Here is a 24,165-nt window from a genome sequence, read left to right as displayed (position 1 = left end):
GTAACGGCCACAACCTGGAGGCGGCCAAGCACCACAGCCAGGAGGAAACCTGGTCCAACACACGCTGGAACCAAGTGCGGAGGCAGAACTGCAGAGGCGTCTCCAGAGACCCACGCAGGCTGCAGCACAAAGCCCACTCCCAAGGTGCAGTGCGAGATCCCACTCAGACGGCAAGCACCCCGTGATCAAGGCACAGGAAGGGGAGACCCGGGTCACCCAGGCTGGGCACAGGGAGGGGAGTGTCGGCAGCAGCCTGCGGCAGCACAAGAGCCTGTGAGGAGCTGCTGTGCACCTCGACTGTGGCGACACACACAACTGCACACTGTGGAAACAGCACAGGACCGGAACCACACACAGGTGCGTGTGAAGCCAGCCACCCTGAGCAGGACAGCAGTCCCACGAGCCGCTCCAGGGACACAGGCTCAGAGAGCAGGCCCTGTGGGCTGTCTCTCACGGCACGCTGAAGTGCCGGCACTCGAAGGCGACGCATCCTAGGTGAAATATTTTTAGGAAGGAAAAAAAAAAAGAAGAGGAGACTCCTTATGCCTGACCTGTGCTACAAGAAACGTGCACAGCTCCAGGACAGGAAGGCCACCTCACCTGGAGACCAGGTCCACGCAAGGCAAGGCAAGCGCCGGCAACAGCCCTGGAGGAAACGTGAAGTCTTCTGGTTCCCCTCTTTAAAGGTCAAAGACTAAAACATGGCTGTCCAGGAGAACCTCCTGCGACGGTCCAAACGTTCCCCATCCCACGTGGCAGCAGTCGACAGTGTGACAGGGAAGCTGAAGTTTCACTTAATGATTCTCATTTCCCTGTCCACGTGTGACAGTGCCAGCTGTCTGGGACGACACTGGTAAAAAGCAAACATAGTGAGTTTTAAGTTCTAAATATCCAAAAAAAGCAGACTGTATGGCGCCATGTCAGGGTCCCTGGACCACCTGGCTCAGGGATGTGCGGGGACTCACAGGATCAGCACAGCCACATGGGGCTCATTTCAGGGAAAGGGGAAAGAACAAAACCAGCAGGTGGGAAAGGCACAGGTCAGGGCTCTGGGGGAACCAGACATGGCTTCCCGTGAGCTCTCCTGATGAAGTCAAGGAAGTGCCCAGTTTCCGCAGACAGGAGCTGACCACACGTGGGACATGGTCTACCAGAGAGGGTCTAACTGTCACAGGGGTTGGTCACTCAGGCGCCTCCAACACACCCCAAACTGCAGGCTCCCAGAGGGAGGCAGGTGTCCAGTCACCCTGTCAGTGGACTTTGGTATCAGCACAGGAAAGTGTTGGCCAGCTAAGACTCAGATGTCAGCAAGCAGGGTGTCCTCAGAAGAGAGCTCCGCCTGCTCTGCCTGTGGGCTTTACACAGCCATGACAGAAGGGCTGTGCCAGGGATGCCCACCCTGCCTGTGGCTGACACACTCCAATCAAGAGTGGCTGGGTAAACTCAAGTCGTGTGCTTTAGACACTAGACTCAACAGGAAAAAAAAATCTGGAGGTGACTAATAAGCCCAGGAAATAAATTGAAATTTAAAAAACTATTCAGTTCACCCCAAAGAATGCTGGGAGAAAGAAACAAAACACACGGGACAGAAGAAAAATGCAAGATGAGGCTCAAACACCAGCGCAGCCAAGGCCACGCCAAGGCCATGTCAAGGCTAAACTCACCCAGATGAACACCCCGGCACACACAGCTGCGGAGCATCTGACGCCAGCAGCTGGACGAAGGCAGGAGCGACGGGCTCTCCAGGTCTCTAACAACTGGCAGAAAGGACGTCAAGCAGCGTGTGACAAGGCAACTTCACCTGCTTCTACAAGACTTGTGAGTCCTCAGTACTGTAGACTTCATGTGTGGCTCAGACTGCCACTCCAGCTCGAAGTCACTCCTGGCCATGGGGCCGAGTGAGCCAGAGCCACTGAGCAGAGGCCAGAGGACAGCCCTGCGGGAGGGAAGAGCAGGGCGGCCGAGAGGGCACGTGGCCACACCCACCTGGAAGCCCAGCAGTGAGTGCTGGGGCAATGGCACACTTGGATCCCTGTGAGCACGTGGACAGTCACCACTCGAGCGTGTACGCCAACCTCTGTGAGAGTGGCCGTGGGGAGTGGACCCTGGGGGTCACTTGGGTGTAGGGCAGTGAACACCACTGACGAGACCAAACCTGAACTTCTCCTAAGCCTAGAACCTCACGGCCAACCACGGAGGACAGGCCGGTACTGATGGCCTCACGCAGGACCCAGCCCCTCCACACAGCAGGCACTGAAGGCGCAGCCGGAGCTCTGCACTGCTGGCTCCCAGCAGGACTCGCTAAATGGCCGCCACCCCGCACACAGGCTGGGCCTAGGTCTGAGACACAATCACAGAGAGTGGGCAGAAGCTAGGGTCAGCGGCCTGGCTGGCACAGCCACAGTCCCGCGCTGAAACGCGACTTCCATGCAGCACACACCATGCACCTGAGACCCACTCCACACACTGCCCAGCACCTTGAAGGAAGCTTCCAAAGCTCTTTCCTTGACCGGTGATTAGACCTGCCACTCTGCAGTGTGAGCAGAGGTCAAGTCAAAGGCACGAAGGTACACGACGTCACCATCACTTGCCGGTGGAATGAGGTCCTCGCCAGTCCAGGTCCACAGACCCCTGCAACCAGGTCCCCTCCTGTGCCAGCACCACCCAGCTCCCCAAGGACGTGTCACTGCTGCGCGGCAAAGCCGCTCACCCCCCAGCTACTGCGCACGTGAACCAGAGCAGCGCCGGGAAGAAGACAACAGCTAGGGCGGGAGAGCCAGCCGTGCCTCGGGTTCCCAGAGAGGAAGACGCCCAGCACAGACGGCACTGAGGACACAGTGAGAGTACTGCCAGCACCCCGGGTGGTATATTTCCTTCAAAATAAAGACACAGTGCTCACAGGCGCTCCACCGTGCTCGTGGAGAATGGCTGGTTCAGCTGACCATCACGTGGAGAAGGAATGGGCACCAGGCAAGAGTCTGCTCTCAGCAACGCGAACAATCCAGAGCCTGGAGACCAGAGACTGTCCACTGAGCAGATGGGACCTGTCACCCCGCTTCCTTCTAAAGGGAGGTGCTGGGCCAAGAGCTGCTTGTGCTGCATCAGGCTGCGAGCCACCACCAAGCACAAGGGTCAGTGACTCCAGGCCGTCGACCCTGAGCGCGCCTTTTTGGCCCGTCCAGGGGGCCCTGGTGGAGGGCTCTTCCGGCGCTGCTGCTTCTCCAGCTGCTGCTGCAGTCTCTCTCCCTTCTTCTTCAGGTAGGAGGTCACGTTGTCAAAGGTGGCCTTGTAGAGGCCACCAAAGCCATCTTCAGCACCAGCAGAGCCTGTGACGGGACAAAAGCAGACATTGATCAGGACTCAGCAGCAGGACACAAAGAGCCAGGACTCAGAATTCTGAGGGCTACTATCATGCCCACCTCCTGGTGGCTACACCCTGGCAGACCTGGGGACTTACTTCTAACAGAATGCAGGGGAAAGGAGAAAGGATGGAAGGGAGCCCAAGGTACAAAGGCACTCTACTGCGGACTGTGGGCTGCCCCGCAGAGGCCGGAGGGCAGGGCGCCAGGGGTCGCAGCCTCAGGCCGAGAAGCAGCACACAGCGAGGCCCTAGGCCACCAGCTGTGAGGACCAACTCTGCCCACAGCCAGGAAGCAACGAGGGTGGGCCCGTTAGGTGGACTCAAGACAGCGGCTCCGAGTGCATCCCACAGGGCCTCTCGACGGCGCCCAGACCTCTGACCCACAGAAAGATCTGCCACGATGGCTGCCAGGGTGCAGATGCCTGAAGGCAGCCACAGCTGGAGCCCCACAGGGACACCCTGGCACTCAGTGACTGTACCCCCATGGCTGCCCTGCCTCGCCCTGCACCTAGGAACAGCTGCTAGCACCCCTGGCAAGGCTGCTGCTCTGGGGATGCTCAGGCTGAGGTGGGCCTCCCCCACACCACCCACCACTACCCTGCAAACAGGCCTTTTTTGTCTGCAGAACACCTTAGAAAGTGACACCAGGCTTTGGCCTGAGCCCACGTGAGGTGACCCTCAGCAGGACAAGATACTGCTAGCTGAGGCCCCTGAACAGCAGCACGTGCTGGGTGTCAAGCCACCTGGGGGTCCCTGCATAGCCAGTCACAGGGCACCCTGGAAGGTGCTGCTGAAGCAGATCCAGACCAGGCTGGGGTCCACACCTCGACTTCCTGCCAGGAAGGGAAAGAGCAATGGAAAGGCGGGAGGCAGCCCACAAGCCACCCACAGTGCTTCACAGAGGACACGCAAGGCACCGCCACACAAGCATCTCCAAAGCCATGTTTAAGTTCAAACCCCTTTAGCCTCTAAGAAACCCAACTTGTAATTGGAGGAGACTGATTTTGGAGGATTTTTTCTAAGCAATGTAAGCTGGGTCTGAACAGTCCTGCAGACTTGGCCACCTCCATTCTCTGCTCTATGAGAGCATGAGGGGACACCAGCAGGTGACGCGTGAGGGTCTGCGCCTCTGTGCTAGTGTCCTCTGTACTGAGTGCTGCCTGACCCAGCACCCTGGACCCAGGCCAATCAGCACACGTGGCTCCCACAGTTCTGCCCTCCCTGCTGCATCTGCAGAGGCAAAAGGTCAGCGGCTGTGGCCTCTCCCTCAGCCGAGTGCTTGCTGCTGGCAGCAGTGACTGCCCCACGCCTGCGGCATCAAGCCTGCCTGTGGTGGCGTCCCACTGTGGTTAGATCCTGGGCCCTGCTCCAGGGCCCTGAGGAGCAGCCCACCCTCGAGTTCTTACCTTCCAACATGGCCCAGTGCCCATGGAGATGGCCGGACAACCTCTGTAACACAGCACCTTCAGGAACAGACTGGGGTGACAAAGGCCTTGATCAGAATGCGGGACACAACAGGGACAGCAGACAGGTGGCCAGGAAGCTGGTGAGGCAGGACCTGCCTTCTGCTCACAGCAGCCTGGGCCTCAGGACGGAGCTGGGCTGCCTCAGCCAGCACTGGACTTCTCTCAGACCCACAACCCCGCAGGGCTCAGCGTGCCCAGCACAGGCAGGAGCTTTGGTAAGGGTGGACTGCACATGAGCCAATTCCCTTTATCCCCTCCCCAGGCAAGACCGGGTGACATGCCCCTACTAGGCTGGGGTTTGCCCCAGCACAGAGTGAGGAGACAGCTAGGCCTACAGCCCACATCCCATCCTCTGCCCCAGGGCTCCACATGCTCCGGAGTGCCCACAGGGTAATAACTGAGCCTGCACACACAGACACAGACCCTGCTATGCCAGCTTCATGACTAAAAATACCTGTGGGACAGGACGTGGAAGCCCCGGGAAACACACCCCTGGTGGCAATCCACCCGCCAGGAGAACATGCCCACACCACGGTAGGAACAGCAGGGCCCTCTGTTCTCTTCACCCAAGCCAAGGCCTCCAGCTACTGCCCCCTGGGACATAGCCTGGGACTCAGATATGATCAGGCTCAAGGGGCTCAAGCCAGGGAGAAAATCCCAGCTGTCCACAGCCCAGGCTCACAGGACAGCGGGGCTGGACACAGACAGGCTGCTGGGTCTCACCTGCCACCGGCCCTGCACAGGCCTCCAGAGCTCCAGGGGGCTTTCGTGGCAGTCCTGCAGAACCCACAGCCCCCGGGTCTCCTCAAGCGCGATATCCCACACCCGGTGCGAAAACGTCAGCTGCTGTCTGAACACCAGCTGCGGTCCGCTGGCCTCAAGCTGGAAGACGAAGACCACAGGGACGCTTTCCAGGAGAGAGAAAACGGTTATGACTGCACCCCAGGCCTGCGGGACCTGATGCGGTCATGCCTTAGCACTGGGCCCGACAGCACAGCCCTCGCCAGTACCAACCTCAAAGGCGCCCCAGCCAGAGCCAGCTGAGCTACCCCTGCCCTTGCGAGGTGAAAAGCATTTGCTGTCTGCGTCCCTGAGTTCTGGGGCAACTTCTTACACAGCAAGCACTAACCAACGCAGGGCAAAGAACACAGAATGAGGAGGAGGCCACCCAGGTGCCGTGGACAGAGCCTGGGCTCTGGGCAGCACCTCTCCCTCTCCAAACCTGTACCCCGTTCCCAAGATGAGCCAAGACGGCCTCCCCAGGCTTGTCACAGGACAAAACAGAGAACGCAAAAAGCACCAGAGACCTGTCTGAAAACAGCAGACCTGTCCTAGCTCCAAAAGTGTCTGCTGGTGCGCTCTAACCTAGCACGGACACCTTCAGGCAGGCTCCACTGGGATCAGCTAGAAGCCACTGCTACCCTGTAAGCTACAGTGTGTAAAAGGCCCAGCAAGAACACCAGGACCCTCCACGAGGACACAGCCGCGACCACTGAACAGTCCACCTATCTCCCCGCCCTCTCGGCTCCCAGGATGGAGAAGCCACCATGGCTTACCTGTCACACAGAAGTGCCACACAGCTCTCCTGGGCCCAGAATGTGATCCTGGATGCGGCAAACCTCTGCAAGCAAGAGCAGCTGAGTCAGTGCCACCCGCCCAGGCTGCGCACTCCCTCACATGGAAGCAAAGCCGCAAGCACTGTGGTCCCCAGCCTCGCCAAGCAGGGCCGGGTGGGGGCCTGAGAGCACTGGACACAGTGGGGAAGAAGGGAGCAGCTGGCTCCCCAGTCCTCTCAACACCAAGACCAGGTAAGGGCAGGAGCTTCGCCATGGCCCCAGCCATCCCCGCAGGCCTGTGCAATGCCTCCAAAGCCCAAGAACTGTTACAAGCTGGGGCAGGTGCAGCAGGGGACCCGCCTCCAGAACCATCGCCCACAGGTTCCACTCTTCCCAGCAAAGGAGACGACAGAAACAAAGACACTCCCAGAACCCCACGGCCTGCAAAGCAGAGGACAAGCTTGCTACTCTCCTGGTCAGCACAGCAGAGGGCAGAGGCCACGCCACCCAGCTCTCACTCAGCAGCTGGCCCACTGGGCACGCAGACGACACCCCCGGTAGTGAGTGCCTGGTGCAGCCAGGGTGTCGAGACACACCACGACAGTGTGGCGGGCTGCCTGTCCGCTGAGAGCTAAGCAAGGCCCTTCGCTAAGCACCACCATTTTCCCACTTCCAAGTGGCACTAGAGGCTTTCCTCTCATCTGCTGTCTGAAAGCACACAGCGTAAGACAGAGATCCTCTCCCCTGTGTGACGTGCGCCTTCAAAGGTGGAGATGCTGTACACGATCTCTCCCAAACTGGAAGAACTCTGGCCCTGACAGCAGACATGTTTCTGATAGGTAACTTTTTCCACACGATCCAGGCACCTGGAGAGGGACCCTGCAAACACCAATCACCCAGCCAAGTACTGCAGCTACCTTGTGACCCCGAGGCTCCACTGGCTCCTGCAGGCTGGCCAGGTCACAGCACTGCAGCTGGCGGCCACTTCTGTACTCCCAGAGCCGTAGGGTGCAGTCCTGTAAAGACAGACAGTTTAGCACACAGGGTCCCAGCAGGTCTCCAGATCCACACAAGCAAGTCTTCCAAGACGGAGGGGCAGATGACACTGAGGACAGCTGGGTGTGGTCAGAGTCAGGGCTGCCCTCGTGAGCTAAAGGTTCTCTGCAAAGGCCCCGCTGAGCATGGTGGCTCCTGCCCCTTGGGAGGCTAAGGCAGGAGGGTTCTAAGTTCAAAGCCAGGCTCCGCAACTCAGCAAGGCCCTACCTTAAAATATACAATTAAAAGGCCTGGGATGTGGCTCAGTGTTTAAGTGCCCTTGAGTTCAATCCCCAGTACCAAAAACCAAAAAAAGAAAAAGATATGCATGTCCAGACAGTCAGGTGACCCCACAACCTGATGGGTTAGGAATCCAAGACAGCCAGATGCCACATGCCAGGTGGTCAAAACCCACACCTGCTGTGCTGGCCAGGTGTGCACACATGCAGGCACCACACGTCAGACTACCCATCGAATACCACGCACACCACAGGCTACCTACATACTCTCACATGCACACTACACAAACCAGACTATACACATACCACACAAACACACCACACATGCCACAGACTACACACAATCCTGAATGAAAAACTGCAGGCTAAGAGCAACCAGGGCAGCTTTAAGACTCAGGAAGCAAGCACCCGCCAGTGGGCACCATGGAGAAGCGGGGACTGCACAGGCTCAGGAACCACAGGGGACAAAGGCCCCGCTCCCTGGGATGTCCCACCTTCCCCAAGCAGCAACCAGCAGCACGCACACGCTGAGCACTGGCACTTACCCCTGAGGAGGACAGCAGCAGCTCCGGATGGCTGGGCACCACAAGGATGCGGCTCACAAACCTGCAGCAGGACGAGAGGCAGCCTTTCACCCCAGGAAGAGGAGCCCTCCACTCAGCTCCCACAGAACTGGCCGGTACTACGGAGTCGCTGACAGCGCCTGAATGGGGCCAGGCGAGCTGGGGAAACACACAACAGTGCAACCCGAGCTCCAGCCCAGAGCAGGGCCTCGGGCCTCGGACCCAGACGAGCTCCCCAGTCCTGGTCCCAGAGATTCCTCTGCAGCACCTCAGCCGGCGCCGCGAGCCCCCACCTCTACCCAAAACGCCTGCACCCTTGGGGAGCCCCAGACAGCAGAGCCACAGCACAGACCAGATTCCGAGGGCACCCAACACAACCAGCCAGGTGCCTGATCACGGAGCCAGCAGATGGCTCACTGCAGCAGAGCTCTCCCATTCAGAGAGCCGTTGGGGGGCCAGGTTGTGGCTCAGGGGCACAGCACTTGCCTAGCATGTGTGAGGCACTGGGTTCGATGCTAAGCACCACATGTAAATAAATAAATTAAATAAAGGTCCACCAACATCTAAAAACTATTAAAAAAAAAAAAAAAAAACAGCCATTGGGAGGGGCCTGAGCAACCTGGCTCTCCAGGAAGCCCCTCTGCTGGCCAAGAACATGGCCTGTAGCACACACAAGGCTGAGAGCTCCCTGCTTCTCTCCCACCACTAATGCAGTGGCCTCGAGCGATCACAAATGCAAGGGCACCCCAGGAGCTCCCTTGTCCCCATCAGTCAAAGCCTCTCAGGTGTCACCCTGGCCTGGCCCAGGGCTGCTATCTGCCGAGGTACCCAGGATTCTAAACTCAGGTCCTCAAGATGAAAAGCACACCAGCATGTGTCCCACAGGCATAATGCCTGCAAGCGCCTGCAGCAAAGAACAGAAAGCAGCTTCCGCGGGCTGGAACTCAGGCTCAGAACCGATCACTGCTCACTTATCGAGGACACTAAAAATCCACCAAGCAGCTCCTCTGCACCACGGGCTGGGCTGCGGGCCAGAGCAGCACAGGGGCCGCAAAGAGGAGCACAGGCAGACAGGTACCACCACAGGTCTCGGACGCACCGTCCAACAGAAAGAACACACGCCTGGGCGTGGGGGACATTTTGGGCAGGTTAGCTGCCACATGGCAGAGGCAAAGAGGAACAGGTGAGATTGATCTGGGTATGGTTATAGGGTTGGGGTAGCTCAGCAGCAGAGGGTACACTTTACAGGTGCAGAGTTGAGGTTTCATTTGCTGAACTGCAAACTGTGGGGGAAAGTAACAAATTTCAACCCATTTTTACTAAGCCTAGAGAGGTGGTTGGGAAGCTCCCCCCCAAGAAGCAGGCGGCATCAAGCAGAAGGCTGAGAAAAGAGGGAGAGGGGGCTGTCTCAGAAGACTACTTCCATCCGTGGAGCCAGCACATGCAAAGGCCCTGAAAGACAACTAAGCAAGAGTGAAAATTCGCCATCACGAGGGACAGGCTGAGGGACCACGGGCTCCGAGTCAGTCTCACGACAATCCACTGAGAAACAAGAGCCAGCTCAGAAACCCAATCGAGCCTGCAGTTTCTTCCACAGCCTCAGATAACATACTCTAAAACATTCCCAGCAATCAAGCTAAATGCTCTCCTCCCATGCACATTGTGCTCAGCCTCTGGCCTGGGAGCTCCCGCCTACAGGGCATCACAACCCACTCCTGAACACACCCACCCGCCAGGAAACCAAGGCAGGACGGGCCTGTCCTCATCCCCAGCTCGCCCACCTCCTGACTGCCAAGGCAGACACTGACCAGGGAAGGGATCCTCTAAACAAAGCCCCCACCAGCAGTGTGGACACTGGGAGAGGCCAGCACAGAGAGGCAGAGTCACCGCCTCTCAGCCCTGCTCCCTCGGCACCCTTGGGCGCCTCCCTGGGTGAGAGCTGGGACAGCACTGAGCCGGAAGCTGGGCAGGCCAGTCAAGGGAGAACGCGTTCCTCTGGCAAAGGGGTTTCAGTGGTTCTGCTGAGGGGCCCACTTATCTGCCTTAAGCCCGGGGTTCCCGCAGAGACGGGCAGGACGGCCACACTTACTCCGTGTGCCCCAGACAGAAGGCTTCGATGCTGTGTGGCGCAGCAGCCCAGCTGACCCGAATCTTCTCATCCCGGTCGGCGGTGAGCACGAAGCGGTCATCAGGGCTCACAGCCTTGTGTCACCAGGGGTCAGAGAACAAAAAGGGACTCGCTGGCCACTCCACAGTTTTACAGAACCCCGATCTTCTCCCATCAAGTTCCCTGTGGAAGGCCCCCTCCGAGGCCTCCACAAAGCTGTGGTCCTGGAGCTGGCCAGGGAGTCCTGCCCCTCCTCTATGAAGTCGCTGGGGTCCACCCTCCCCACCATGGGTCGCTCGGCTTTGGTACGCCCAGAACGACGCAGTCTACTCACCCCGCCTCCACGACCCGCCACCTTCCAGGCCACCCTCCTCTCACACGTCCCCACATCCAGCGGGCACCACTCCTAGCGAGCACCCCTTCACACCCTCCCGCAACGTCCTGCCTGCAGGCTGCAGCCGTCTCCAGACGGCTGGGCTGGGGGCCAGGCGGAGCCTCGGAGCACACAGTGCCGCCCGCTGGGAGGAGCATGCGCTCAGGGCTGCTCCCACTCCCTCCTCGGGTCAGCCCCAGCCGCAGCCCCCAGGAAGCGACCCCTCACGTCTGGAGCCACACAACCACATCCTGACGCACCTGTCTTCGTCCACCCTGCTGACCACTCCACCTGCCCCAATTCCAGTCTACGTGCTCCTGCCCTTGGACCCTTCGGCCTCTGCCCCAGCAGGGCCTCAGCTGGAGCAGACAGGAGTCAGTGTGCCCCCTACGTACCACGTCCAGCAGCATGGACAAGTGCCCGAGCTCCAGCCTGCCACCGCCATGCGGCTCCAGCACCGAGAAGGAGTAGACGTCTCCAGACTTGTCGGCCACCAAGACCCTCTCCTCAGAGGCTGTGAAGGTCAGGGCTGTGCACCTCCTCACCACAGTCCTGAGAGCCAGAGACGCTCGGTTAGCAGCCACAAGTCAGCACAGCACTCTGCAGACTTTCACACCCTACCCAGCTGGCCCCAACCAGCTAGCCTGGTTCAGCCTGGACTGTCCGTTTGACGACGGTGTGAAAGCACACCCGTACAATCAATCGCTCTTCTCCTTTTTCTGTGTTCAATGCCTTACACAAAATGTTCCGCACACGTCGTTATGAAATAGGCTTCAGTCCATGGTCTTACCAGATGTGAGCTCAGGGAAGCGTTCTTACCATTCGAGGCAGGTGAGGCTGACCCAGGATGCTCTCAGTGAGGCCTAACAAATGACATTTGGTCTAAGGAGTTTACTGGGACATGATCCCACTCTAGGTCCAGCGGCCTCTGTACTGCTGCCCGTGGCACCACACGCACCCCTCCAGCCAGGGAAGACGATGCCAAGAACACAAAGCATGGCTGAGAACTGAATCACAGCCATGCCCTGGGCTGGGTGCACCTCAGCAGCAGAGCACTTGCCTGGCATGCACCGGCCCTGGGTTCCTCCCCAGCACCAATAAAGCCAGCCCCTTGGACGAATTTTATTTCAATAATTTTTCCTTAAGAAAACTGCTCCTGGTCAGGTGCAGCGGCACACACTTGTAATCCCAGTGGCTCAGGAGACCGAGTCAGAAAGATGAACATTGCAGTGTTCTAAGTCAGGCTCAGCAACTTAGTAAGGCCTTAAGCAATTTAGCGAGACCAGCCTCAGAGTGAAAAATAAAAGGGCTGGGGATGTGGCTCAGCAGTAAAGCAGTCCTAGGTTCAATCCCTGGTACCAAAAAGAAAGTTGTTCCCACTTAAGAAAAAAAAAAAAGAGAGAATTATGCTTGGTGATAAGACCTGGGTGACAGACACATGAGTATGTGATGTAAAGTCCTCCCAGCTCAGCTGCATGTTTGAAACCTGTCATGATGTAATGCTGGGGAAACTGCCCTGTGGCCCCAGAAGTCCTGCCATGCCTTTGCAGAGGAGCTTCACCAATGTATGTGGGCCACTATCAGGGACAAAAGCAAAGGCCACCATCCAGGCCCATGGTCCTCGACTCTCCACACCCGCAGTTCCACCTGACTGACCCCCACTGTTCCTGCAAGAAAAGCTGCCAGTCCTGCTGAATCCCACACACACTGCAGGGCTGCCTCGCCCCTGCAGGAGCAAGGGCACCATGCTTCACCTACGAAGGGCAGCAGTGAAACAGCCCTGGAGTCCCCAGCAGAAATGCCACAGCACAGCAAGGAGCGCGGGAGGGGCTGGGTGCCACGCAGTCAGCACACGCATAAAAACCTTTGATCTGGGTTGCCAAGACCTGCCACATCTGCCCATTGGTTCCATCAGAGACACAGCCACATTCAAGCCTCTGCTGAACCAGGGTCAGGACTCAGAGCAGCGAAATGCTAACTACTCTCCAGGTAAGGTTGGCATCTCAACAGCACAGGCTGCTCCACCTTCCCCTCAGCACAAGAACACAAGAGAGCAGCCCTCCCTGCTGTGTCCACACTCCATGCAGGGCTGACTTTCCACCAAACAGCTCCCTGCAGCTGGATACCCACAAGGGAGCAGGAGGAGCCCCAGAGCGGGGTGTGGTGGGGAAACAGAAAACAAAGACAACAGAGAGACAATTAGGCTCCATGCAGGATCGATCAAAATTCTCAGAGCACATCACAATGTCAACGAACAGCCTGCACTGTGCTGGCAGCAAGCAGCCCCCATCCTAAGGAGCCACATAGGCAGCTTCAACAATCAACCTGGCCTGCTGGACACCAGGAGTCCATCCACCCCAGGACAGGGCGAGTGGCAAGGATGCACCACCCAGCTCAACAGCTGACTGTCAGCTGTCCCTAACTCATGCCTCTCAGCTAGGTCTGACCTCACAGTGACTAGGACACAGCTCAGCTGCAGGGAGTGGGCTTGGGGTTAGGGTCCAAGGGAGTCAGGTGGCATGATGGAGCAGGTGTCACCCCAGTTAAAGGTCCCAGTTCCCAGGATTCCAGGGAACTGAGGCAGTGGACCCAATAACTTTCAGGTCCCGTGGAGTCCTAGTCTGGGCACTTCCCCTTCCACCCAGAGTCTCTGAGTTCGTGCCAGAGCCCTACACAACAGAGCACATGCTTGGCTCTGCAGGGTCCCTCAGGGCTAGCCTGCCCCAGCCTGAGCTGGTGCTGCCACGAGCCCACCTCCAGAGTCGCCTGCTCAGGCCCTGCCAGGGCACTGAGCGTTCCAGATGACCCCTAAACACATTTCCAGCCATCAGCCTCCCCACCAGCCCAACACTTGCAGGCAGAGCAAACCCCATCTGGCTTCCTGGGGCACTGCCTTTCTGAGTGCCAGTATCACTCTCTAACAAGTTACTCTAGAAAGGGTAACTGCACTTGGAAGATTTCTCATTCAAAAATGTACATCAGGGGCTGGGGTTGTGGCTCAGTGGTAGAGCACTTGCCTAGCATGTGGGAGGCACTCGGTTCGATTCTCAGCACCACATAAAAATGAATAAGTAAAATAAAGGTATTGTGTCCATCTACAACTAAAAAAATTTTTTTTAAATGTACATCAAAAAATACAGAAGACAGGGCTGGGCATACAGCTCAGTTGGTAGAGTGCTTCCTTGCAAGCACAAGGCCCTGGGTTCAATGGGGGGAAAAGGCAACAAATGCATGTGTCAAAACCGAATTTACCACCCGTCGCCCCACACCCTCATCTTTAGTTGGGAACCTTGGCCTCAGTTCCAGGGCAGAAGGTCTCCTGATCTGCCCAGGTCCCAGGTCCTCTGGCCCTCTGTCACTCTAAATTGCCACCTGAAGAACCACTGTTGCCCACAATTTCCACCTTGGCTTTGCATCAAATACCCCCAGTGTTAAGTTTGAAAGCAGCAGCATGCTAACATGGGAGGCGACGGTCTGGTCCCAACTCAAATGAGACATACAGCAGCACAGGACCTCACTCAGTCAACTAGACATAAACTGAAGGTAAGTGGAACCACAAAAATTCAACCGTGCTTCAGATGTATTAAAGACAGGCACTTTTACCAGGCCTGGTAGCATACACCTATAACCTGAGCTATTCAGGAGGCTGGAGCAGGAGGATCCCAAGTTCCATGCCAACCTGAGCAACTTTGCTAGACAAAAATTAAAAAAAAAAGGGAGAGGGATGTACAGGTTTCGGTCCACCTGTACTCAGTACCACACACGGGAAACAAGGCAGACATGTTTTCCTGAGGAGGGGATCTATCAGAAGCGGTCTGTGCTACCAATTAAGAGTCACTAGGCTGGGGTGTGCAGCCCCGGCACACCAGCCAACTGCTCGCCCCTGCCTGTGGTTCCGTGTCCACCTGTCTGGCCACACGGGAAGCTCCCACTGCTGAAGACACCAGCTCCCGACTCTCCTCCCCTTGCCCCAGATTCTCTCGTTAGACCCACAGAGAGGCAAAGACCTCCCTCAGTGCTAGAAAATCCACAGCCCAAAACCCTAAAGTAATTTAAACAGAGAAAGAAAACTGAAGGGTCTGCCAGGTCTTGGGGGAAGGTGGCAGCGGCTGCACATCTGTCACCACCACACACACCTAAAAGGTCACATCCCACAGCTCCACCCAGAGACAGCGGCACCGTGCCTCTCACTGGGCTCGAGGGAACGGCAGAGAGGCCATGTGAGGGTGACTCCAGGCCCTGGTCAGCTCAAGGCCACCAAGCCACAGGGTGCACAGACAGGCGCTGGCACCTCCCACAAGTCCACAGCAGTCTGGGTTTTGCCATGCAATGTCCCCACTGCATCCATCACATCATCTGTCCTCCACACCAAATATGCAAGTGTTGCCTAGGCACAGTCATCCACTGGTGTCAGCTGAAAAACCTGGAGCAATCCTGTGATTAAAGGGAAAAACTGCCAGGTGCCAGCTGCTGCGCTCTGCCAAGGTACTACTTCCCACCTCAGAGTTTCATCCGGTCTCTAAGGAACTGCCAACCTACTAACATCAAAAAGCAAAACAGGGTTGGGGTCATAGCTCAGTGGTAGGCACTTGCCTAGCATGTGTGAGGCCCTGGGTTCGATTCTCAGCATCACATGTAAATAAATCAAATAAAAGTCCATTGACAACTAAAAAAAAAAAAAAAAAAAAATTAAAAAAAAGGATATTTCTTAAAAAAAAAAAAAAAAAAAAGCAAACCACACACACTTCAGATAGAGCACGTATCTCCAAAATTTATAAAGAACTTACAAAACTTTACACCAACAATACAAAGAACGTGGCTGGGGATACAGCTCAGCTGGTAGAGAGCTTGCCTCGCGAGCATGAGGCCCTGGGTTCGATCCCCAGCACTGCAAAAAAAAAAATTACAAAGAACACAACGGATAAATGGGCCAAGGAACTGGACAGACACTTTAGAGAAGACATATACAGGCGATTAGCAAATACATGAAAAAGCGTTCAACATCTTTAGTAATTAGAGAAATGCAGATTAAAACAACTCTAAGATTTCATCTTACTCCAATTAGAATGGCTATAATCAAGAACACAAACAATAATAGATGTTGGCATGGATGTGGGGGAAAGGCACACTCATACATTGCTGGTGGAGTTGCAAATTGGTGCAGCCACTCTGGAAAGCAGTGTGGCGAATTCTCAGGAAACTTGGAATGGACCCACCTTTTGACAGAGTTATCCCACTCCTCGATTTATATCCAAAGAACTTAAAATCAGCATACTACAGTAACACGGCCACATCAATGTTTATAGAAACTCAGTTCACAATAGCTAGATTGTGGAACCAACCTAGACGCCCTTCAACAGATGAATGGATAAAGAAACTGTGGTATATATACACAATGGAATATTATTCAGCCATAAAGAAGAATACTGTTATGGCATTTGCAAATAAATGGATGGAACTGGAGAATATCATGCTAAGCAAAATAAGCCAATCCCAAAAAACCAAAGGCCCAATGTTTTCCCTGATAAGTAGAAAATGATATATAATGGGGGTGGGGAGTGAGAGATAATGGAGAAACTGGATTATGTAGAAGGAAATGAGAGGAAGGGGGTATGAAAAATGGTGGACTGAGATAGACATCATTACCCTATGTACATGTATGATGACATGAATTATATGAATCTACATCATGCACAACCATGGAAACAAAATGATGTGCCCATTCGTGTACGATGAATCAAAATGTAGTCTGTAAAAAATTAAAACCTAAATAAATAATTTTAAAAAAAAAAGAAATATCAAGTCACACTAACAAAAATAAATAAATAAATAAAACCACAAAGCACTTCCCCCCAAAACAACTGCAAACAAGCATGAAGAGGGACAGGCCTTGTTCACAAGTCACTAGCAAGATCTGCACACTGCCCACGGAACTGACTGGCACTCCAGGAGTCCTGCCCCCAAGTTATCTCATCTCATCAGCCCAACAGCCCCACAGAGCCTCCCTCAAGAATCCCCTCTCCATCATCAGTGCAGGAGTGCAGCCCAGACTCCTAGAGGAGCCGGATCCCGCGAGGCCGGGGCACTGGCTCTTCATCTCGGTCAGCCAGAGGGCTGTGTGCGGAGACACGGGCCCCAGGCGAGCATGTGCTGAACACAGGAGCGCGCCGCAGGCAGGCCCGCACCTGAGGGAAACGGGCAGGGCACGCCGGCGTCCCGCAGAAGGAACACCTCCGATGCTGGGTTAGGGCGGCCGCTTTCTGCTCGCGTACTTCTCTGGGGTTCCCAATTTTCTGTATGAACCAAAATCGAAGGGAGAAAATGGAAAAAGCAATGCGGCAGGACACCCACCCGACTCCAGGGGAGCCGGGCAGAACCAAGAACTCACTCTGCACGTCCATGATGAACGTACTAATCTACCACAGCTCAGAGGACCGCAGATAAGGCCCCTGAAGGTGCCCACCACGCGGCAGCACAAGAATCCCAGATCCGCACCAGTTCTCAGCCCGAGCTTTGAGGTCAGCAGCCAGAGCAAGTGTACTGAAGACGCTTGACGCTCATCCAGTCCCACAGCTATGAGCGCATCGCACGCTGTGTGCTGGCACTGCTGAAAGGCCCGTGCCACTTCTGTGGGCAGACGTCCCTAGAACCAGCAGTCCAACACACTGTGGTGACAAAAGGCACCTCCTGTGTGCAGTGCTGGGATGGAACCAGGGCCCCGCATATGCTCAGTGCTCTGCCCTGGACCCAGCGGCACTCTAGACTCTGGGAGGTAGGCACAGCTCCTTTGGAAGGCAGTCTGGAATTAGCTCAGTTACCTGATGTCCTCCTACAGGTCTACTCCCAAGTGGGAAATGCTACAATCGTGCATGACTGTTCATCAGAGCACTTCCTGAAATAGCAGAACAAGCATTGTGTGAGAAAAACATCCAGACAGAGATGTATGTGTCAGCCCTATGACACACCCAGGTCTCCTTTCCCCCAGGCAGACATCACGAGGTTGTCTGGACACTGCTCAAGTCCCCTCGTCAACCTGGAAGGCCTACTGCCCATTCACCAGGTCTATGAGGCAGCGGGTCAGGGCAATCTGAACTCTACAACATCCTGCTGTTCAAAGTGTGGCCCATGGCCTGGCAACCACAACCACAACCAACCAGGAGCACCTTGAAATCAGACGGGGCTGGGGTCTGGCTGAGCAACAAAGCACATGCTCGACATGCACAAGGCCCTGGGTTCAAGCCCCATTGCCAAAATAAATACACAAGCAAACCACAGCTCGTATAGCCCAGGCCAGTGCATGTCCAGTCTGCATTTCCACAGGGACCAGGTGATAGAGTCTCCTTACACAGCAAAAGGACGGCCCTTGGCTTGGTTTAAATCATCTCATATCTTTTTGGTACCAAAGCCCCTTGGAGACTTCGTGGTAAGCTAAGGGCACGTTCTACAAATAAGCTTAGCAGTCAGGATCAGAAAGACAAGGTTAACCATTATGGGCTAACCTTCCCCCACACTCCTGTGTTGAAGCCCTGACCTACCCAGCACCTCAGAATATGCCTCCATTTGGGTAGGGCCTTTACAGAGCCATATAGATCCAACTGGGCCCTGTTCCAACCTGACTGCACCTTTGCAGGAGTTCGAAACAGACAGGACAGATAACCACCTGAGGACCCAGGGAGAAGCTATATGCAAACCAGGACAGGGGCCCCAGGAGGGAGCAACCCTGAGACACCCTAAATCTCCAACTGCAGCTTCCAGGACTGAGAATAAATGTCTGGGGTTTCAGCTACCTGGTGCCTGGTGCCTGGTTACCGTGCTCAGGTAGCCCGAGCAGACTGAATACCTCCCAGGGTTCCCTCTTCTGCCTTGCCTCCCAGTTCTCCACAGATGGTCAGAGACCCAAAGTCAAGGCCAGCCAGCTGCAAAACCCCCACGGCCTGCAGGGGCCCCGAGGAAGGGGCTCACAGCCAGTGCACAGTGTTCACCTGGAGACACTTCACTCCTCCACACCTGTGGGAAGGGAGATGAGGAAGCCTGGCACATCACTGGGTATCCTTTTGTTTAATTTTGTTATCTTGTTCGGTTTCCAAACCACAGATTTCTACACACAAAGACATACATCTGCCACACAAACACACACTGTGAATACTAAAGATGAAGCAGTATTCAACAGGGCTTTATTTTTAATCTGACAAGAAGAGAGGGCAGGGGGAATACTCTTCCTTTAGATGGTTCCTTACTCTTATCAAAGAAAATGAGATAAAATAAAAATCTAAAGAGTTAGTGGAATCCAATAATTTGGCATGAGCCAGTTACAAAGGAAAATTCCTTAACCTTAGCAGTTTAAGCATGGCAACCTACATGTTTATCTCTGATTGCCAAGGGAGAGTTAAACCAGCAGCCTCGGGGAGGAGAAGAGGAGGGGCCTAGGACTGACTCTGTCCATGTGTTTATGTGTCACAGAAAAAGCAGGATGACAGAGCACTCACTTTCAAGAACACATCAGGAGACTGTCAGAGCCAACAGAATGTAAATCTGCCCGGTACCACGCACATCCTCTCACAAGGACATGGTGGCAGCAAATAAAGGCGGTGGCTTGGGAAACAGATTCGCCGCACTGCAGGGTTACCTGCAGTAACAAAGACGTTTCGAAGGAGGGGCACAGATGCACACAAAGCAGACACTCCGGGAGTAGGGAGCAAGAGCACACAGCAGCACACCTGCACTCCTGCCTTGGGTACAGGCCACGCTAGCTCCCTTCTCTCCTCCAGCACACAAAAACAAGTGCACTCGACCCACTCAGCAACCCAGTGCATGGCAGGACTAGCTGAAGCCTCACCCAGCTAAGGGATTTGCTTCTACCAGGCACAGGGCTGGGGAGCACCATGTGGGAGGCAGGATGGCCCAGTGTCTGGGACAGCAACACTGCCACAAGAAGAATCACCTTGTAAGCCCACTGACCTGAGAGCAGCGGCCCAATTCCTCATCACTAAGGTGGGAGCAAACAAGGCACCTGACAACCTCACAGATGGCTAGGCCCTAATCAACGAATACCCATAAGACCCGGGATCAGTGTCTGCTAGCTGGAACTCCATGTTAGGTGTTTATTACTATGGTAACTATCTCTACTGCTACTGACATGCAAGTATAAGGTGTGCATAAGACATCTTAATGATTCGACATTAACATTTCATACCTGACACTCAGACATTGCCACGGTTTTGTACGGAAAAGAATCAGACGCTTACTGTCATCAGTTAAAGCAAAATAGCTGCCAGACTTGGAGAAGGTGGACGCCAGAATTGTGTCATTCCCCTGATCCGTGGGCCGGCCGTCCTCCCTGGGAAAGAGGAGGAAACAATCAGGCCTTGCCATGGTTTGGGCAAGTGTACCCAAAGGTGCAGGTGCTAAAGGCATGGTCCCCACCATGCTACTACTGGGAAGTAGTAGCCTTTAGAGGTGGGACCTTGCCAGGCACAGCAGCACAGTCCACAGTCCTAGTTCTTGGGAAGCTGAAACAGGAGATAGCTTCTGCTCAAGTTGAAGGCCAGTCTGAGGAACACAGCAAGATCCTATCTCAAAAAAAAAAAAAAAAAAAAAAGTAGAAGGTATTTATTTAGATCAACAGAGGGCATGTCCTTGAAGGGGACTGTGGGATCCTGGCCACTTCCTCACTCTCTTTTGCTTCCTGGCAATGACATGAATAGTTCTGCTCTGCCATATGCTCCTGCCCTGAGGTGCTGTATCAGCACAGGTCCAAAGTAACAGGGCCAAGTACTACAGGCCAGAACCTAGAAGACCCTGAACTAAAATAAACCTTTACTCCTTGTAAACTGTTTATCTCAAGTATCTGTTGTAGCAACAGAATCCTGGCTAACTCACCCAAGAAAATAAGGCTTTATTCCTGGATGGCTAGCCTTGTCAATTTATAACATGGGCAGAGGCAGAAAATGCTAATAGTTAAATGGTTCATGTAGTCAGAACATAAAGACATATTAAGGGGACATGAGAAGGTTCGGAAACTACTGTCATGTTACAAAAGTTACATCTAACTAACTCTATTGTCTCTTAACAAACATGCTAGAATCCAAAGGGTTGCACTGGAAGGACCCTCAGAGATCACAGAGCCCACACCCTCATGGACATGGACTAATCCAAGAAGAGACACAACAGTTAAATAAAACTGAAAATAATGGTAGGACAAACTGATCCAAAGGACCAACTGTACTAAAGTAACCCACCATGCAAAACTGCACTCTCTGCTTTCCTTACCTTTGAGTTAGGTGACATTAATGTCCTATGCATGCCTTCTCTGCATTTAAAACTATTATTTCAAGGAACCAATATAGTAATTACCGACAGGGACAAATTAAATTTTTAAAAGTCCTAAATATTCCTAAAAAAGATTCCTAAAAAAATTTTTTCTTTTTTTTTTTTTTTTTTTTTTTGCGGTGCCAGGGATTGAACCCAGGGCCTTGTGCTTGCAAGGCAAGTACTCTGCTGACTGAGCTCTCCCTGGCCCTCTAAATATTCTTAATACCCAGTATGAAAGTTAATTTCCATGTTTTTCTTAAGTTCATCTCCACAACCAGGTGACATAAGTTAAGAATTCTGCAAGACAACAATTACTTCTTTGCCTAACGGGTCCCCCGATCAAACCATCAGGCATCAACGCTCTTCCCCATCATCTCACCCTTCATTTCCTGGTGACTTCTTTTCTGCAGTACTGCAATCATATATGAAGAGGCTGTCATCATCACTAAAGAAAAACAACACAATGAACATTTTTAACAAAGACGCAGGGTTTGGGGTTTGTTTTTTTTTTTTTTTTTTTTTTACCCTTGGAACAAAACCATTTGTACATTTGCATGTCTGTTAAATTCTGAATCTTATCAATGAGAAGAAGGAAAACTGTTTTGATACAACATTGCCCAGAAGAGTTCAGGAGCTCTATTTGCTTAAACTCCTGTTTGGGTATGTCATACACAATCCACACGATTCTGTCCAAAAAAAAAAAAATCAATTCACTCAGTTAAAAACTCAACCAGAATTAATACGCTGTTCTTTCAGGCACTAGAAAAGCAACACAAGGTGATTTTCAGAAGAAATTATGTTCTGATATATTTGGGATTTTGCACTCAAATTTAAAATACTCATTACTTGTTCAGAAAAATGTCTCATCTACCAGAAAAAGTGACCCCCAGGCACTTTCCAATATAGAAATCACCCATCTTCCCTACCAGACCCTAAGCTCTCTTGGGTTTATCCCATCCCCGGCAGGCGCAAGGCATCTTGTACACGTTGATGACCTTTAAAGTGACAGCACCCACAGGCATGTCTCATGGAACACTAATGCTACAGAAAGAGAAATTGTCTTCAAAGTCGAAAACCGCCAGCCAACGAGGTTCCTCCAAAGGCAAGGACTGAAGGAAGCGGACAGCATCTAACACGCCCTTGTTTCACAATGGCATTTATTAGAGGCTCTGAGCCCTAAACTAATCTGGGACACGTCGCAGGTTCCTGGGTAAACTTTCTGTGCAACCTAAATTCGGCATCGAACAGCAGGCACGCTGCTCGTTTCAGACGTGAAAGAACCAAAACCACCCTGGAAAGGACTCAAGAGGCCCAACAACCGGTACTAAATCCCGGCGCGTAGCCCCACGTGACCCGGGCCGGCCCGCCTTCTGGCCGCGCAGCCGCCGCAGAACCCGGAAGTGCGCGCGAGGTCCGAGGCGGCCGGGCGCTCGCCGCTCCACGTCCAGCTCCCGGTGGGCTCGCGGGCCGCTGCAGGGCTCCCGGGTGGCCCAGAGCGGACGTGGCCATGGAGACCAAGGAGTCGCGCCCGCATTCCCCTCCCACGACCTTCACCTGCTCGCAGTGGAGGCGGCAAGGAACCGGCTGCCACCCCGCACCACCAGCGCCTTTCCGCACAACGCCAGCCCCGCGGAACTCGCCATGTACCCGCCCGCCGCGCCGCCACCCACGTGTGCCGCCCGGCGCTCCTTCCTGACTGCGCCGGCCAGTGACGTCACGCGCAGACGCGGCGAGCTGACGTAGCCCGCGAGCGCCCGCGGAAAAGCCATAGCTGCGCATGCGCGGTAGGCACGGTCTCCTTCCCGCCACTGAGCTCGCGGCTGGGCTCAGTGCACCTGGCCATGTCCAGGACTGGACATGTTCTGGATCTTTGATGTGGACGGAGCCCGGTCCCTACTTGGTGCTGGTTAATGTCCTTCAAGTAACTTCGGAGTTCGAGTTAATGCCAGCACCGGGATGGGGCCGCGGGTGTGGGGGTCACTGTCAGTGTCGCCAGGGAGTCTAGGCTACTGTAAGGAGCAGAGTTAAATGTGTGACATTCTGTGTGCTGTGTAACTTGCAAGAAAAACAACTTGTTTACTCTGTGCTGTGTAACTTACAAAAAACAACTTGTGCTGTGTTAACTTGCAAAAAAATAACTTGAGTGCTCTGTGCTGTAATGAGGTAATGAGGTGGTGTTGCCCCAAGATAAGATTGACGTTGCCCCCAAGTTGGAGACACATGCAACTGACCCAGAGTAAGATAACTAACTTCCCTCGGACTAAGACCGGCTGGCAGGGTCTGAAAAAAGGGGCTTAAAAGGACTCATGATGAGCCTAGCTCCAGTCCTCATGTTACACCAATGACGCCAGTGCTAAGCCAAGCCTGAAGGGGACTCACTGACTTGCTCTTGCTTGATGGGCCATCCATCATCCTGACCAAGACCAGACGTTCCTGTGGAAGTGACAGCGGAGCTGCCCATGTGCAACCTGCCTGAGACGTCTCCACCCGGCCTGCCTTCCAACCGTCCTCACCAATCAGGACTCCCGTCAGAGGGAGCTCCCCAGAGAGACCTCCTGAGCCGTCTTCCTGACTGACCTCTGGGAGTCGCTGCCCTTCGGCTCAAGACATGTCACACAGGAGTGGACCTTAAGAACGGGTCTCAGTAAGGAGTGAGTCTTGCTTATTCGGGGCTTGTAATAATTTAGTGATTAAGTTGTGTGTGACATTAGTGTGACTAAAAGTTAGAATGACTATAAATAGTTGTGTGATCAGCATCAAATAAAAGCCAATTGATTTTGGACCAAATTTACTCTCATTGACTCCTCCTTGCCGCTCCTGAGAGCTACTTCACTCACACACACATGCGTGTAAACAAGCCCAGGACGCCTTAAACTCAAAGTCTTCAATCTGGAAGTGGTGTTTTCAGTATGAACTGATTATGTCCCAGCGTCCCAAGATTCCCCAAAGCTTTGTCGGATCCCAACACAAAGCCCAAAGTCAGGGATGGCATGGTTCCTCCTAGGTTGGATGTGGGTCCTGTGAGGCCGATCTTCTACAACCAGAGACTTACCAGACTAAGAAGATGGGTCCTCCACACCTCGGTCCTGATGACTATGGTGAAGGATGACCACATATACTAACGTGTAGAAAGGCATGCAGTGGACGCACAGAA

General features: G+C 54.1%; 1 protein-coding gene across 1 annotated transcript; it reads right to left on the bottom strand.

The window, feature by feature from the left end:
- Positions 1–2,844: 2,844 nt before the first annotated feature.
- On the bottom strand, positions 2,845–23,409 carry WDR4 (WDR4 tRNA N7-guanosine methyltransferase non-catalytic subunit). The gene is made up of 11 exons (XM_079101339.1): positions 22,566–23,409; positions 21,391–21,456; positions 19,894–20,037; positions 11,096–11,252; positions 10,310–10,422; positions 8,203–8,263; positions 7,301–7,399; positions 6,384–6,448; positions 5,551–5,734; positions 4,768–4,837; positions 2,845–3,326 (listed from the first exon to the last, which is right to left on the bottom strand). Exons 1-11 carry the CDS (start codon positions 22,778–22,780, stop codon positions 3,133–3,135), a joined length of 1,368 nt encoding a protein of 455 aa, XP_078957465.1. The 5' UTR covers positions 22,781–23,409; the 3' UTR covers positions 2,845–3,132.
- Between the last annotated feature and the right edge of the window lie 756 nt (positions 23,410–24,165).

The sequence above is a fragment of the Sciurus vulgaris genome (genome assembly GCF_902686455.1).
Source record: "Sciurus vulgaris genome assembly, chromosome: 10".
NCBI lineage: Eukaryota > Metazoa > Chordata > Mammalia > Rodentia > Sciuridae > Sciurus > Sciurus vulgaris.
Note: the sequence above shows the minus strand (reverse complement) of the source record. Positions and strands in the feature narration are given on the sequence as shown.